Source organism: Megalobrama amblycephala, linkage group LG9 (genome assembly GCF_018812025.1).
Source record: "Megalobrama amblycephala isolate DHTTF-2021 linkage group LG9, ASM1881202v1, whole genome shotgun sequence".
NCBI lineage: Eukaryota > Metazoa > Chordata > Actinopteri > Cypriniformes > Xenocyprididae > Megalobrama > Megalobrama amblycephala.
In genome coordinates this window covers 34,194,831-34,207,196 of record NC_063052.1, presented here as the reverse complement: position 1 = coordinate 34,207,196, position 12,366 = coordinate 34,194,831, and the positions used below count along the sequence as shown (strand labels likewise).

The window sequence follows — 12,366 nt, the reverse complement described above, 5'->3', positions numbered from 1 at the left end:
GAGCTGCGGACGTGATCCACCGCGTCACTCTGCGCTCATTCTTCGTGTGTTTGCGTTGGAAGTAAACATTGTCCAATGTACCATGGACCTAAATTTGTCACTAAAATCACACAGCAGATGTTTGCAGGTAGCACAGAGACAGTGTCCTGCTACTTTTATTGTCATTCCATTGGAAATACCATGAAACACAAAGTACCATGGTAGTACCATGTTTTTGCACATGCAGCATGACAGGTCCATGGTATTCTTTTAAGTGCATTGGACTTCCATAGTATAGGAGACCGGGGCTAGTTGTCTTAAAATAAAGTTTTTTTTGTTTTTGTAAATTTTGTCCTCTAAACTAGGGGTTTTCAGGGAGTGACTGGGGTTCATGAAAAGTCTAGAGAAAAACTGTAAAAAGTAAATGAATAAAATTTGATTAAAATAAATGAAAATGTGATTACAAATATTAGTTATTAGTCTATTAAATAGACTAAAATAAATTAATGAAATGTATGTTTAAAATAAATATAAACATCTACAGTACATTAAAGTATAGTACATTACTATAGTGAATAGAAAAATATAAAGTATGTGTGTGTGTGTGTGTGATACTTCTTTTAAAACATTAAAAAATCGTACTGATCTTACTGATATAAATATATATATATATATATATATATATATATATATATATATATATCAGTAAGATCAGTACGATTTTTTAATGTTTTAAAAGAAGTATCTTCTGCGCACAAAGCCTGCATTTATTTGATTAAAAATACAAACAAAAACAGCAATATTGTGAAATATTATTCCAATTTAAAACAGCTGTTTTCTATGTCAATATACAGTAAAATGTAATTTATTCCTGTGATCAAAGCTCAATTTTCAGCACTTCAGTCTTCAGTGTCACATGATCCTTCAGAAATCAATCTGATGATTTGATGCTCAAGAAACATTCATTATTATCAATGTTTAAAACAGTTGTGTACAAATTTTTTTCAAAATTCTTTGATGAATAGAAAGTTAAAAAGAACAGCATTTATTTAAAATAGAATATTTTCTAACATTATAATTGTCTTTACTGTAACTTTTGATCAGTTTAACTCATCCTTGATGAATAAAAGTATTGATTAATTTTATTTCTATCCCCCAAAAATAAATTTCTTACTGACCCCAAACTTTTGAACGGTAGTGTTTAATGTTACAAAAGATTTAGATTTCAGACAAATGCTGTTCTTTTGAACTTTCTATTCATCATAGCATCATGAAATAAAAATGTAAATAACTGTTTTCAACATTGATAATAACCATAAATGTTTCTTGAGCATCAAATCATCATATTAGATTGATTTCTGAAGGATCATGTGACACTGAAGACTGAAGTGCTGAAAATTCAGCTTTGATCACAGGAATAAATTACACTTTACTGTATATTGACATAGAAAACAGCTGTTTTAAATTGGAATAATATTTCACAATATTACTGTTTTCGTTTGTAATTTTAATCAAATAAATGCAGGCTTGGTGAGCAGAAGATACTTCTTTTATAACATTAAAAAATCTTACTGACCCCAAACTTTTGAACGGTAGTGTGTGTATATATATATATATATATATATATATATATATATATATATATATATATATATATATATATATATCCCCCAGTGTATAAATTGGGTTTTATTATAAGATAAATGCCTTTGAAATTTTAGGATGGCAATTGCATGAGGATGATAATATTTGGGGGTCCATGGCATCTAAAATATTGAAAACCTCTGCTCTAAACAATATTTTTGCTATAGCTACGCATTATAATGAAAACATAAAAAATGAAACATCTACAGTAAACCACACTGACACATTCAGTTTCAAGTGTCATGTTTTAAAGTTTATAGATTTAAACATTTTTTTAATTACAATATTTAGAGGCCCAAACCATCTGGTTTTATATTTTTGTGTTTCACAGTTTCATTAATTGTCTCGGTTTCATACGTTATTGTATTGTGTACATTTTTGGGGGGCTTTTATGTCTATAAAGAAATTGACTTTCAACAATAAACCCACTAGAGAAAATATTCACTGCATTGTATCAAGCATTATTAATGTGGTATTATTGATGTTTTTCCTTCACTATGCAGTCAACTCATTAAAATGAATAAAAAATAATCAAAGCGTGTTGTAGTCAAGACCAGGACCTGACCAGGACCTGACCATGACCATGAAAAAATGGTCTTGGACTCGGCCTCAACTTAAAGGATTAATTCACTTTCAAATGAAAATTAGCCCAAGCTTTTCTCACCCTCAAGTTACAAAGAAAGTGTAAACTGGTGTCGCATCAGTTACACTTTTTCCGTAAGTTGAATATGGAAGGCGTAGGAGATAGTGTAAGCTTTTTGAACTTCAAGAGATTTACACTTTCTTTGTACGTTGAATACGGAAGGGGGTCTGGCAGAAACTAGATATTTTACTTCATAACTTGTTAAATATGGATATTTTTTTACACAAACGCATTGCTTTGCTTCAGAAGGCCTTTATTAACCCCCCGGAGCCATGTGGAGTACACGTTTGTGATGGATGGCTTGAGGGTGAGTAAAGCTTGGGCTAATTTTCATTTGAAAGTGAACTAATTCTTTAAATGAGCTGGTTGTGACTAATTCTTTAATGACATTATTACAGGCCACACAATTTACATTTGTTTAATGTACATTTGTACATTGTATATCAGTGTACTACACTACAGTATTTCCATCTGTCATTGTACACCACTGAATAAAAAATGCGTACACATTGTCATCTGAAACAATAATTATTGTACGTATCTGCAGCTTGTATAGTTTTCCAGCAGACCAAATGATTACATAACAAGTAACCATTACATGGCAAGAAATCAAAGTTTCTGCAGTTCTGTTTATCCCACAGCTTTTTCTGGATATAATTAATTATGAGCACAATCTGTGGCAATTCATAATATTTTCACAAGATCAGACCCATTCCAATTAAAGATAAAAACATGCATTGTGAGCATTAGTATTTTAACAATAGCTAAAATATGAACCAGAATAACTGCCTACTAACCAAATGTTCAGTACAAATAAGCAGCAATAGTGGCAGAGGTATAGAGCAATTCGCGTTACATCTAGAAATGCTGGTTTTAAATAAAGGTGAATTTGGAAAAGTGATTTTCCATTGTTTGGTTTTACCTGTGTTTTACGGGAGCTAGAGTTCGATTTATGGCTGCGGTTGACATTCAGTCCGCACTCAAATGGTTCCAGCTCATTGCAAGACATGCAGATAATTCTGCACGATTATTCACAATGCAACAACAGACTGAATTTTTTAGTGATTTTTATCAGTGTAAATGTATATTCAGCTGCTCTCTGCTGTCTTTTTTCTCTGGAGGATAATGCCTTTAGTTATTGGTACTTGTTGTGCTTATATTTTTGCTATAGCTGAACCACTTTTTATCAGCTTACCATCAGAACCTCTGAACGTAACCCCAAAATCTTCTGTCTTGAGCCTTTCATATATAGCTTTTGTGACTGTTTTGTGTTCTCTTGAGTTACTTGTTCACTTTGTCACTTAATTTGTAACTTATACATGCAGAGTTGTTATTGTGGTAACACTTTATTTCGATGGTCCACTTTAGACATTCTAACTTTTAGTAACTTTGCAACTACAAGTCAACTCTCATTAATTTGCTACATGTCTACTAATACTCTCATTAGAGTATTAGACTGTTAAATTAGGGTTAGCACAATAAGTTGATGTACTTGCAAAGTTGGTTATAGCAAAGTCCCTTTAAGGCATGTTAATTCACTCGGCAGCCATCTTTGAAACGCCTCTCGGGCAGCTATTTCAGTGATGCAAGTACCTATCTCCTTGAATGGGGAAACATAAAATTCACCAAGTTTATGATTACATTTCATATTTGAAATCACCAATGAAATCTGACAGTAACTGTCTCATAAATTTGGCTTCTAAACGCTCAAACCCAATTGGCGGAGCCAATGCACATGTGCAGTCCTGAGCAAGCATCACTTCTCAGAACACTGACTGTTTCTATAGCAACCGGAGCTTTTAATGGCAGCTGCAGTGACGCAGTGACATTACCAATTGGTGATTGGTTCTTTTATTTAGAAGACGGGACGTATTCCACCATATTTCACGTTGCACTTTCTCCCAATCATAGAAATATGAGTGCAATGACTTTGTTTATGAGTCTTTACTTATAGTCAGTAAAATTTATGGAGGACATTAAAATAAAGTGTTAGCAGATATATTTTGAGAAATTATTGCCATTTATATAACTCTCATCAAAGTATTAGAAACAGTCTGCATAATCTCTGCTAACACTTTATTTTTATGCTCCCCAAACTGACATTGTACTTACTATAAGTATACAGGGCCTAACTTTGCAAGTAAATGTCAACTTGTCTACTAATGTCTACCCTAACCCAACAGTTTACTTACAGCCTACTAATACTCTAATGAGATTTAATTGACATTAGTTGCAAAGTTACTTATAGTAGAATGTCTAAAGTGCATGGACTATTGAAATAAATTGTAACCTAAAAATCATTCACTCCTGTCAAGACAGGCTGAAACAAATACATATTCCTCCACAAAATGCAGAACCCAAATTAAACTTGCTTATACAATTCCAAAGTGAACAAAATGACTGAAAGACAACAAATGCTGTCACATCAACTCCTCAGTTCTCCACCAGAGGTCTCTCTGTCCATTACATCCATGCTGACAGCTTGTACAGAAAATTAAAAAGAAAAAAGAAAAAAAAGATATTATCAAATCCATCACATACACTACAGAGTACGAGTTACCTTCAGTTTGCCATTGTGTAGGTATAATAATATTATTAAATTACTTTAGTTTTTTGTCTGATGATGTTGAGGAATCATAAATGCCCAGAGTGATGGTTATTATTCAGATAAATTAACAGGAATAGCGAATTTATAGCACATTTCATTGACAACAAGTACTGCAGTGCTGCAATGTGATGTATTGTTCATTTGAAGATAGTTGTACCCAAACCAATCTTAAAGTTCTCCACCTACTTCCTGTTTTCTGACTCATCTTTATTATTGATGCAGCCTACAATGGAACAGTCATGGAGACCTTTTGTGGGTGGTGTGACCTAGTGGTTAAAAATCCAGTAATTTGAAGGTCGGCTACTTAAATTCCAGACGGGGAGTTCCAAGAAAACGTTTCATGATAATGTCAGGTTTCTCCATGTGAACTGCAACACTGTAAATCACTTTGGGCAAACAATGTGGACTAAATTACCAACTAGTATTATTCTAAACAGATAATGCAGTTTCCTGAGGTGAACTTGCGTTGTTCAACACCATCCCTGACACAGTTTCCAGAAGCGTCATGAGTTCATACCTTTCAGCAAATAAGCATGTGATCAGGAAGCACAAGAAGGTCACTAATTAAAGCTGGTAAATCTTTCTCAAGTGGCCTCAATCAGCCTGAAGTTATAGTTATGTCTGGAGGAACTCTTCTTCTTACTGTTATTTATTTATTTAATTTCCACCACAAGTAAAATGATGTATTTTGTAAAATTATGTTTAATTCATCCTGTGGTCGAAATTGCATTTTTTTATATTTTTGGAATAAAAGTTGACTTGCTAAAGCTAATATCAGCTTTCATTTATACATGCTAAATACAGAATTAATTATATTTTCATACTTTGCATAAATTCACTCATAAAAAGCTATCAAATTTAAGAAACAACCATTTTCTGAATAAAATGTGTCTTAGAAAAGCAATAACATGCTCTTCTCTTCATGATTTGAGGTTTCATTCATTGTCCGCACCAAATGTTGCAGGACAACCTATGCGTTGTACTTTAATACTTAGGGTTAGAGGCTTGCTGAAACCTCTAACCCTAAGTATACTCTTAAATGTAAAGGTTTCAAAAGAGGGGTTTCACAGTGATGCCATAGAAGAACCATTTTTGGTTCCCCAAAGAACGTTTAAGTGATCAGTTCTCAAAAGAACTTACTCTTCTTTGTGTAAAGAACATTTGAATAATCCAAAGAACCTTCTGTGCAATGGAAAGGTTCCATGGATGTTAAAGGTTCTTCATGGAACCATTAATACAGAACCTTTATTTTGAAGAGCGTATGTGTGCTTGCCAGAACAAACACAAAAAATAATTTTTGCAATGACACTGAAATTCTACTTTTCCCACACTATCAAAAATAACAAACAACACTGTTTTTTCTTTGTCATAAATATGGTATGCTTTAACACTGTCTCAAATGAACTTGCTTCAACCTGTTAGGAGGATTTTAAGGAAGATGGCTCTTAGTGCCATAGACTGGCAGCTACATACTACACGGCTTGAGAAGATAAGCCCTTCTTGGCATGTTTACCTTGTAAATTAGATCCATTAGCTTTTCAGAGAATGGTTCAGATAGTGTTTATTGTAAATGTCTGTTGTTGCCAACTTTACTACAGTATATTGAAAATGTTCAAAACCCAGTAACCTTGTGCCAGTACTTCAGAGCTCATTTGACACACTAAACATATAATCTATTTTCCTATATAATATAGCAATGGGTCTCAAAAAGTAGGTTAATTGGTGTACCATGAATTAGCTATGTTTCTTATGGGCAAAACTGGAATATCACATAAAACATATGTGAATAAAGCAAATAATTTTGATGACAGGCTTTGGCTCAGGCATTTCAGAATGATCTAACCAACATTTGTGATGTTGTGCTATGAAATTGGTCCACTGGTTAGGGCAAGCTCACACTACTGGACAGTAAGACTACCTGAATTGCTGTGGTGCTCACACCACAAGGTTTCTTATCACAAGACATTTGGTCAAGAAACAGGCCTGACCAACAGCAAAAAAGAAATGTTTTCTCATGTAAATTCAGTAGAGAAATTCACGCACATTATGAGATTTTTCCATTTATACTATCTGCACAGTGATTGGCTGGATTAGTTCCACCTTGTTGTTGCATTGCACACACTACACACCACCATTTTTAAGTGCATCAAGTGGCCGAGGGACAGACCCTCGACCCCTTGATTTTGACCGAGGGAGCGAGTCTACTCAATAGACAGACAGCCCCCATCACAGACCATTCTTGAGATTCATGTTCGAGTGGGTGGCATACCAGTATACAGTCCTTCCATTCAGACTCTCTCTAGCTCTGCATACTTATGAAGTGCGTGGATGCGGCTCCTTCCTATCTGAGGCAGGTGGGAATCCACATACTCAACTACATCGATGATTGGCTACTATTTGTCCAGTCGAGTCAGGAGCTATGCGCCCACAGATCCCTGCTTCTCAGTCATCTGGAGAACCTGGGATTCAGAGTCAACTTTGGCAAGGAGGACTGAACATTTCTCCTCCCTGATCCGACTGATGAGCTGCGGGAGCTGTGCTACAGGAGGGAAGGCATCAAGGCGCAGGCGAGGCCATCTCTGGGCCAGCGCATTCATTTCCTTCGAAAAGTATGTCTGGCAGTGGGAGTTCTCTTTAGTTGCGAAGAGATCCACATCTGCTCGACCGAAGGTGCACCATATTGCATTCACCTTCTGGGGAGTCTCCATTCCCCCGGCGGCAGTCCACCGCGTGGCACGTGAACCGCCCTCAATGATTGGAGGTTCTTCTGTGCTCATAGAAGAGAATGGCTCTTCAGTCTCTGCAGAGGGCGAGACCTGATACCTCCTTGGTTATGAAGGCAATGCCTTCAATGGAGAAGAGACCCCACCTTGAACGAGGCTGGCATGCTCCTGATTTTCAGTGAATTGAAGAACAGACCAGCAGCGAGCTCTTGCCAAAGTTGACTCTGAATCCAAACTTCCTCAAAGTTCCTCAAACATAGGAGCGGAAATGCTGTCACGCGGTGGACTGCCGCCGGGGGAATGGAGACCAGAATTGATTCAGCTGCTGTCAGCACCTCCATGGCCCATACCACTGAGGAGAGACCTCTCTCAAGTTGGGGGAACAATTTGGCACCCCCAGTCGGAGTTATGGGACCTGCATGTATGGCCCCTCGACGGGAGCTATCAAGCTTCACCCAAGGGGGCATGAGAAAGATCTCAGAGGCCAGGGCCCCCTCCACAAGGCACCTTTACACCTAGAAATAGTCTATATTCTCAAGCTGGTGCTTAGCTCGGAAATTAGACCCCACTAATTGTCATTTCTCACATTTCTGCAGGAACGGTTAGATGGCAAACGCACCCCCTCCACACTCAAAGTGTATTTGGCAGCTACCATGGCGAATCATGCCAGATGTTTGGCCAATCAATTGAGAAACATGACCTGCTCATTCCCGTTTTCTCAGGAAACCAGGATTACGTGAGTAACCATAACGTTTCCATCGTAGTTAATGCGTAGTTCATCATCATTCTTATCTGGTAAAAAATGTATTCGCCTCAATGAGCGCATACTTTTTATGCGCATTTTTAGAATTTATGCTTTATGTTTTTCATACAATATCCCAAAATTTGCATAAAAATAGGTGCATGGAAATATGGCTATTGTCATTCAATTCAATTCACATTTATTTGTATAGTGCGTTTCACAATACATATTGCTTCAAAACAGCTTTACAAAAAATGCATGTTTCTTCATTACAATTTAGAGTACTCTGTTATCAGAGGTGACTGTGCTAAAGTAATGTCCATTTGTCAAAAATGCACAGTTCTAAGATAACACAAATGATGCAGTTAGCTAATATCATGTATTCATATTGTCAGAAACAATGATCTCATTAAAAGCAATTATTACAAGTTTGGCAGTGATGCAGAGTTTTATGAACTCCTCACAAGGGTTTGCGTCATCTCTTCACGGGGAGCATCTGAAATCTTGGTAAGAGACTAGATCCAAACTGGAGCTGGCATACTCTCTAGTTACTTTGGGAGTTGGGATGGAAATGGAAAATAATTAGCGTTGCTGCTGTTCATAACAATTCAAAAGATAAGCATGTGCATTTTATCTGATATAACTACAGTACAAGGTTATCAGGTACATTATGTGAATGCTTGGCTAAAGAGATGTGTCTCTCTTTAATCTAGATTTAAACTGAGAGAGTGTGTCTGAGCCTCAGGAAATCTATTCCAGAGTTTAGGAGCCAAATGCGAAAGCACTCTGTCATTATTCTTTTCTATTACATTTGACTCTCTCCAGAGTTGGGAAATGTAAAATATCATATAAGATAACATATAAAACTACCATTGTCATGAGAACATCACCACCTTATCATCATAACTTTCATCAGTTTCTCCCACTTTCCTTCTTCCGTTGCTCTTTGTGTCACCTGTGACGTCTGCTCCACGGATTCACCTGCTCTAATTCCTTAACGGGATTGCCAATTCCCCGGATATCCACTTAGAACCTGATTAGGCGAGCTCAACTCATTAGGTCTGACAAACCAATTCAGACCCCTCAACCCAAAAGCCAAAGAACAGACCCCCTCCCATTGAGCGTTCAACAAACCACACCAATGACACCTTTAGAAATGACACATCAAGTGTTAAACTAGCTCAAATGTGATAAAACAAGTGTGAAATGCTTTAAACATGATGTTAAAGCCTACTCAAAAATGATCTTTAGAACCAATGCTGAGAACTTCACAATAGTTGTAAGATGTTCTTCAGGTATCCACCATATTTTTGTTCATGCCACACTATCCATCACTTCCTCTGTCCTCTGCTTTCTACACTCACTCTTGCCTTGTCTTTCGACCCCATAACCTGATTTTCCATTCCAATCGCTTTACCTGTTCCTTGCCCTCCCCTTTCCTTCTCTCTTTCTCTCTCCCTTACTCTTTCTCTGCCCATCTTTGGGCTTATCCTTTCATCCCTGATCTCCTTCATCCCCTCCAATCCTCATCTGTTCCACTCTCGCAGAAGGGGAAGAGAAAGAGAGAGTTTTTCCACAGGTAAGTTGCATCCAGTCTGTTGGGGGAACCTGTGGAAGGCACAGAGAGAGAAAGACGGTTGAAGAGCTGTCTTGTGGACTAAGCAAAATAGAGACTGATACAGAAAGAGAGGCTTTGGAGTTATTAAGGAGAAGGGGAAGAAGCTTTTTTTGGGTAGACAGGTGAGTTTGTTTCTAGTTTGGTCATTAATTAGTGTGTGTAAGGAAATTGTGCAGTGATGCAATGCACTGCAAATACCGAACAAGTACAAACCTTGTGCATTACGATAAACTTGAAGTCATATGCCTAAAAATGCATTTTTTTGTATTTAGCATGCATGCAGAATGCATGGAAATGTATGAATAAATGCTTTGCTTTATCTGTGCATGCTCATGCATTTTGCACACAAACCAGAAGAAAAACCCTGCATTTTAAGAAAATGACCTCAGGCTTATCGTAGTGCACTTTTTGTCTGCTGATTTCCTGGAAGTAGTTCCCAGGATAAGCTATCACAAATTCTATAACTTTCTTAATACTTAAAATGACATTGTTGGTATTTCAACCATCACAAATGCATCCAGCCCTTTCTGGAGGAATTTAAGGTTGTAGCAAAGTTTGTTAGCCGTTATACTGATGCATTCCTGAGGTTTTCCATTTCTAACCAAGTCATAATGTCACAACTGCAAAAGTTTGCACATTTGTTTCTTTGTAGGATTAAACTAATGCTAAAGCTGCTCTTGAGCAAGTAATCAAATACAGCTTAGAAATCTTGAGATTTGCCAGGTCTCATTTCATCTTGATGAACTTTCTTCCCGTCAATCTATCACATACATATGCCCAAGACATAAGTCTTTTCTTGCCCTTTCCTTGTGTTTTGTCTTTGATCTCCCAACCTCAGGTCCCACCTTATCCCGTAGTAAAGAGCAGTCGGTAATCGGATGACAGGAGATTTGATAAGCCACCCCCAACAGCTCTTCCAAAGACTTAAGCCTTTCTTCTAGCCCTCCTTGACACCAATAAAACAACATCTCTCAGCAAGAGCTGAACAGACATCACATAGTAATCTTTTATAACATATCATAATTTGATCATTAACAGCACAATGCAAGACTCAATTCTGCAGATCACAGTTTCTACAAAGCAGTAGACTCTACTACTTGACCGTGAATTAAGTTCATTAGGATCTCAGTAGCACAGCAAGGCTGATAATTCCTCATCATCTCCTCTGGCCTCCCACCGAGAGGTAAATTCATATGGTGGTAGACTAGCAACCAAATATTTTTATAGTAAGTTGCAACTTAGTTGATGTACATCTGCATAAAACATTTGAAATATTTTATTTTAAGCAGGATTACAGATCTCAGCTTGATTAGACTAGATGTTTAAAATCAAGATAGTCTTATTGGTCAGATGCAGAATTAACAAGTAAATAACAAGCCTCAAGATATGTTTAGGGGTAATGTTAGATTTATTAGACCTTTCCACATGTCGTATTGTACAATATTGCATGTATTTATTTTATTATTATTATTATTTTTTTTTTTTTTACAATTTGCTTTGTTTCATAAATTGCATGTATATTTATTATATACAAAAGTCTGTTTCAGTTTTGAAGGATTTATTTGGGGGTTTGCTTGATGTTTTCACTTTGGTGGTAGTTTCTGAATTTGAATTTTTGAATATCAATATTTGAATTTGAATTAAATAACAGATTCTCAGTATCTATGACAGTAAAAGTAATGAAATACCCAACAGCACTGCTATTTTTGTTATGCTCAGCATTTAACTAACATTACTGTACATTCAATTGGATTTGGCTCATCTATTACTACCTAGAGTTTATTGACTGTGACAGACAATATTGTTATTGGCGTGGTTCATTTTTGTTCCAAAGCTTTTGCAAATCTGTTACTGTTTAGCAATTTTAATGTTACTGTCTACTGAACAGATCAAGAACATGCTTTTTTGGGATATTACATGCAAAGTTCAGGCTTAACTGGTATCAAATCAAAGCCAGGTTTCAATATTCATCAATACATCTTCAATATTATTAAAATGGCATCCATATGTCTGATGATGTAATAGTCACACACAAGGCCGAGTTCAGATTAATCTTAGTCATTTTCTATATTTATTTACTTATTTTTAAGTGGAATCTTTTATTTACTTTTTATTTTCTGATTACTTTTAGCTTGTAACCCCGATCAACTGCAGCTATGGGTGAAATGGAACAGATGAAAAAGGAGGCAGAAGGCCTGAAGACACAGATTGAGGTGAGACTGGTGTAAAGGCCTTATATACTTTATGATCTTAATTTCACACTGAAACCAATATTTGATGAAGAACACCGTAATAAGATCTTTGCAGAAGTACAAATGTATTAAATGCAAATTGATCGCTAATGCAATGACTAGCTGTTCAATTTATATTTATACAATTAATAATGAAATACTAATATTAAATATTTGT

At 36.2% G+C, this 12,366-nt stretch overlaps 1 protein-coding gene across 5 annotated transcripts in view; it reads left to right on the top strand.

Annotated features, from left to right (window-relative positions):
• The window catches only part of gnb3b (guanine nucleotide binding protein (G protein), beta polypeptide 3b), a 37,126-nt gene that overhangs the window by 17,078 nt on the left and 7,682 nt on the right, over window positions 1–12,366 (top strand). Inside the window, exons 2-3 of one of the 5 annotated variants that reach the window (XM_048203054.1) lie at window positions 8,194–8,333; window positions 12,089–12,170. In XM_048203054.1, coding sequence (XP_048059011.1) covers window positions 12,114–12,170 — 57 coding nt within the window. In that variant the 5' untranslated portion in view covers window positions 8,194–8,333; window positions 12,089–12,113. The other 4 variants (XM_048203057.1, XM_048203055.1, XM_048203053.1 and 1 more) reach the window with 4 other exon arrangements.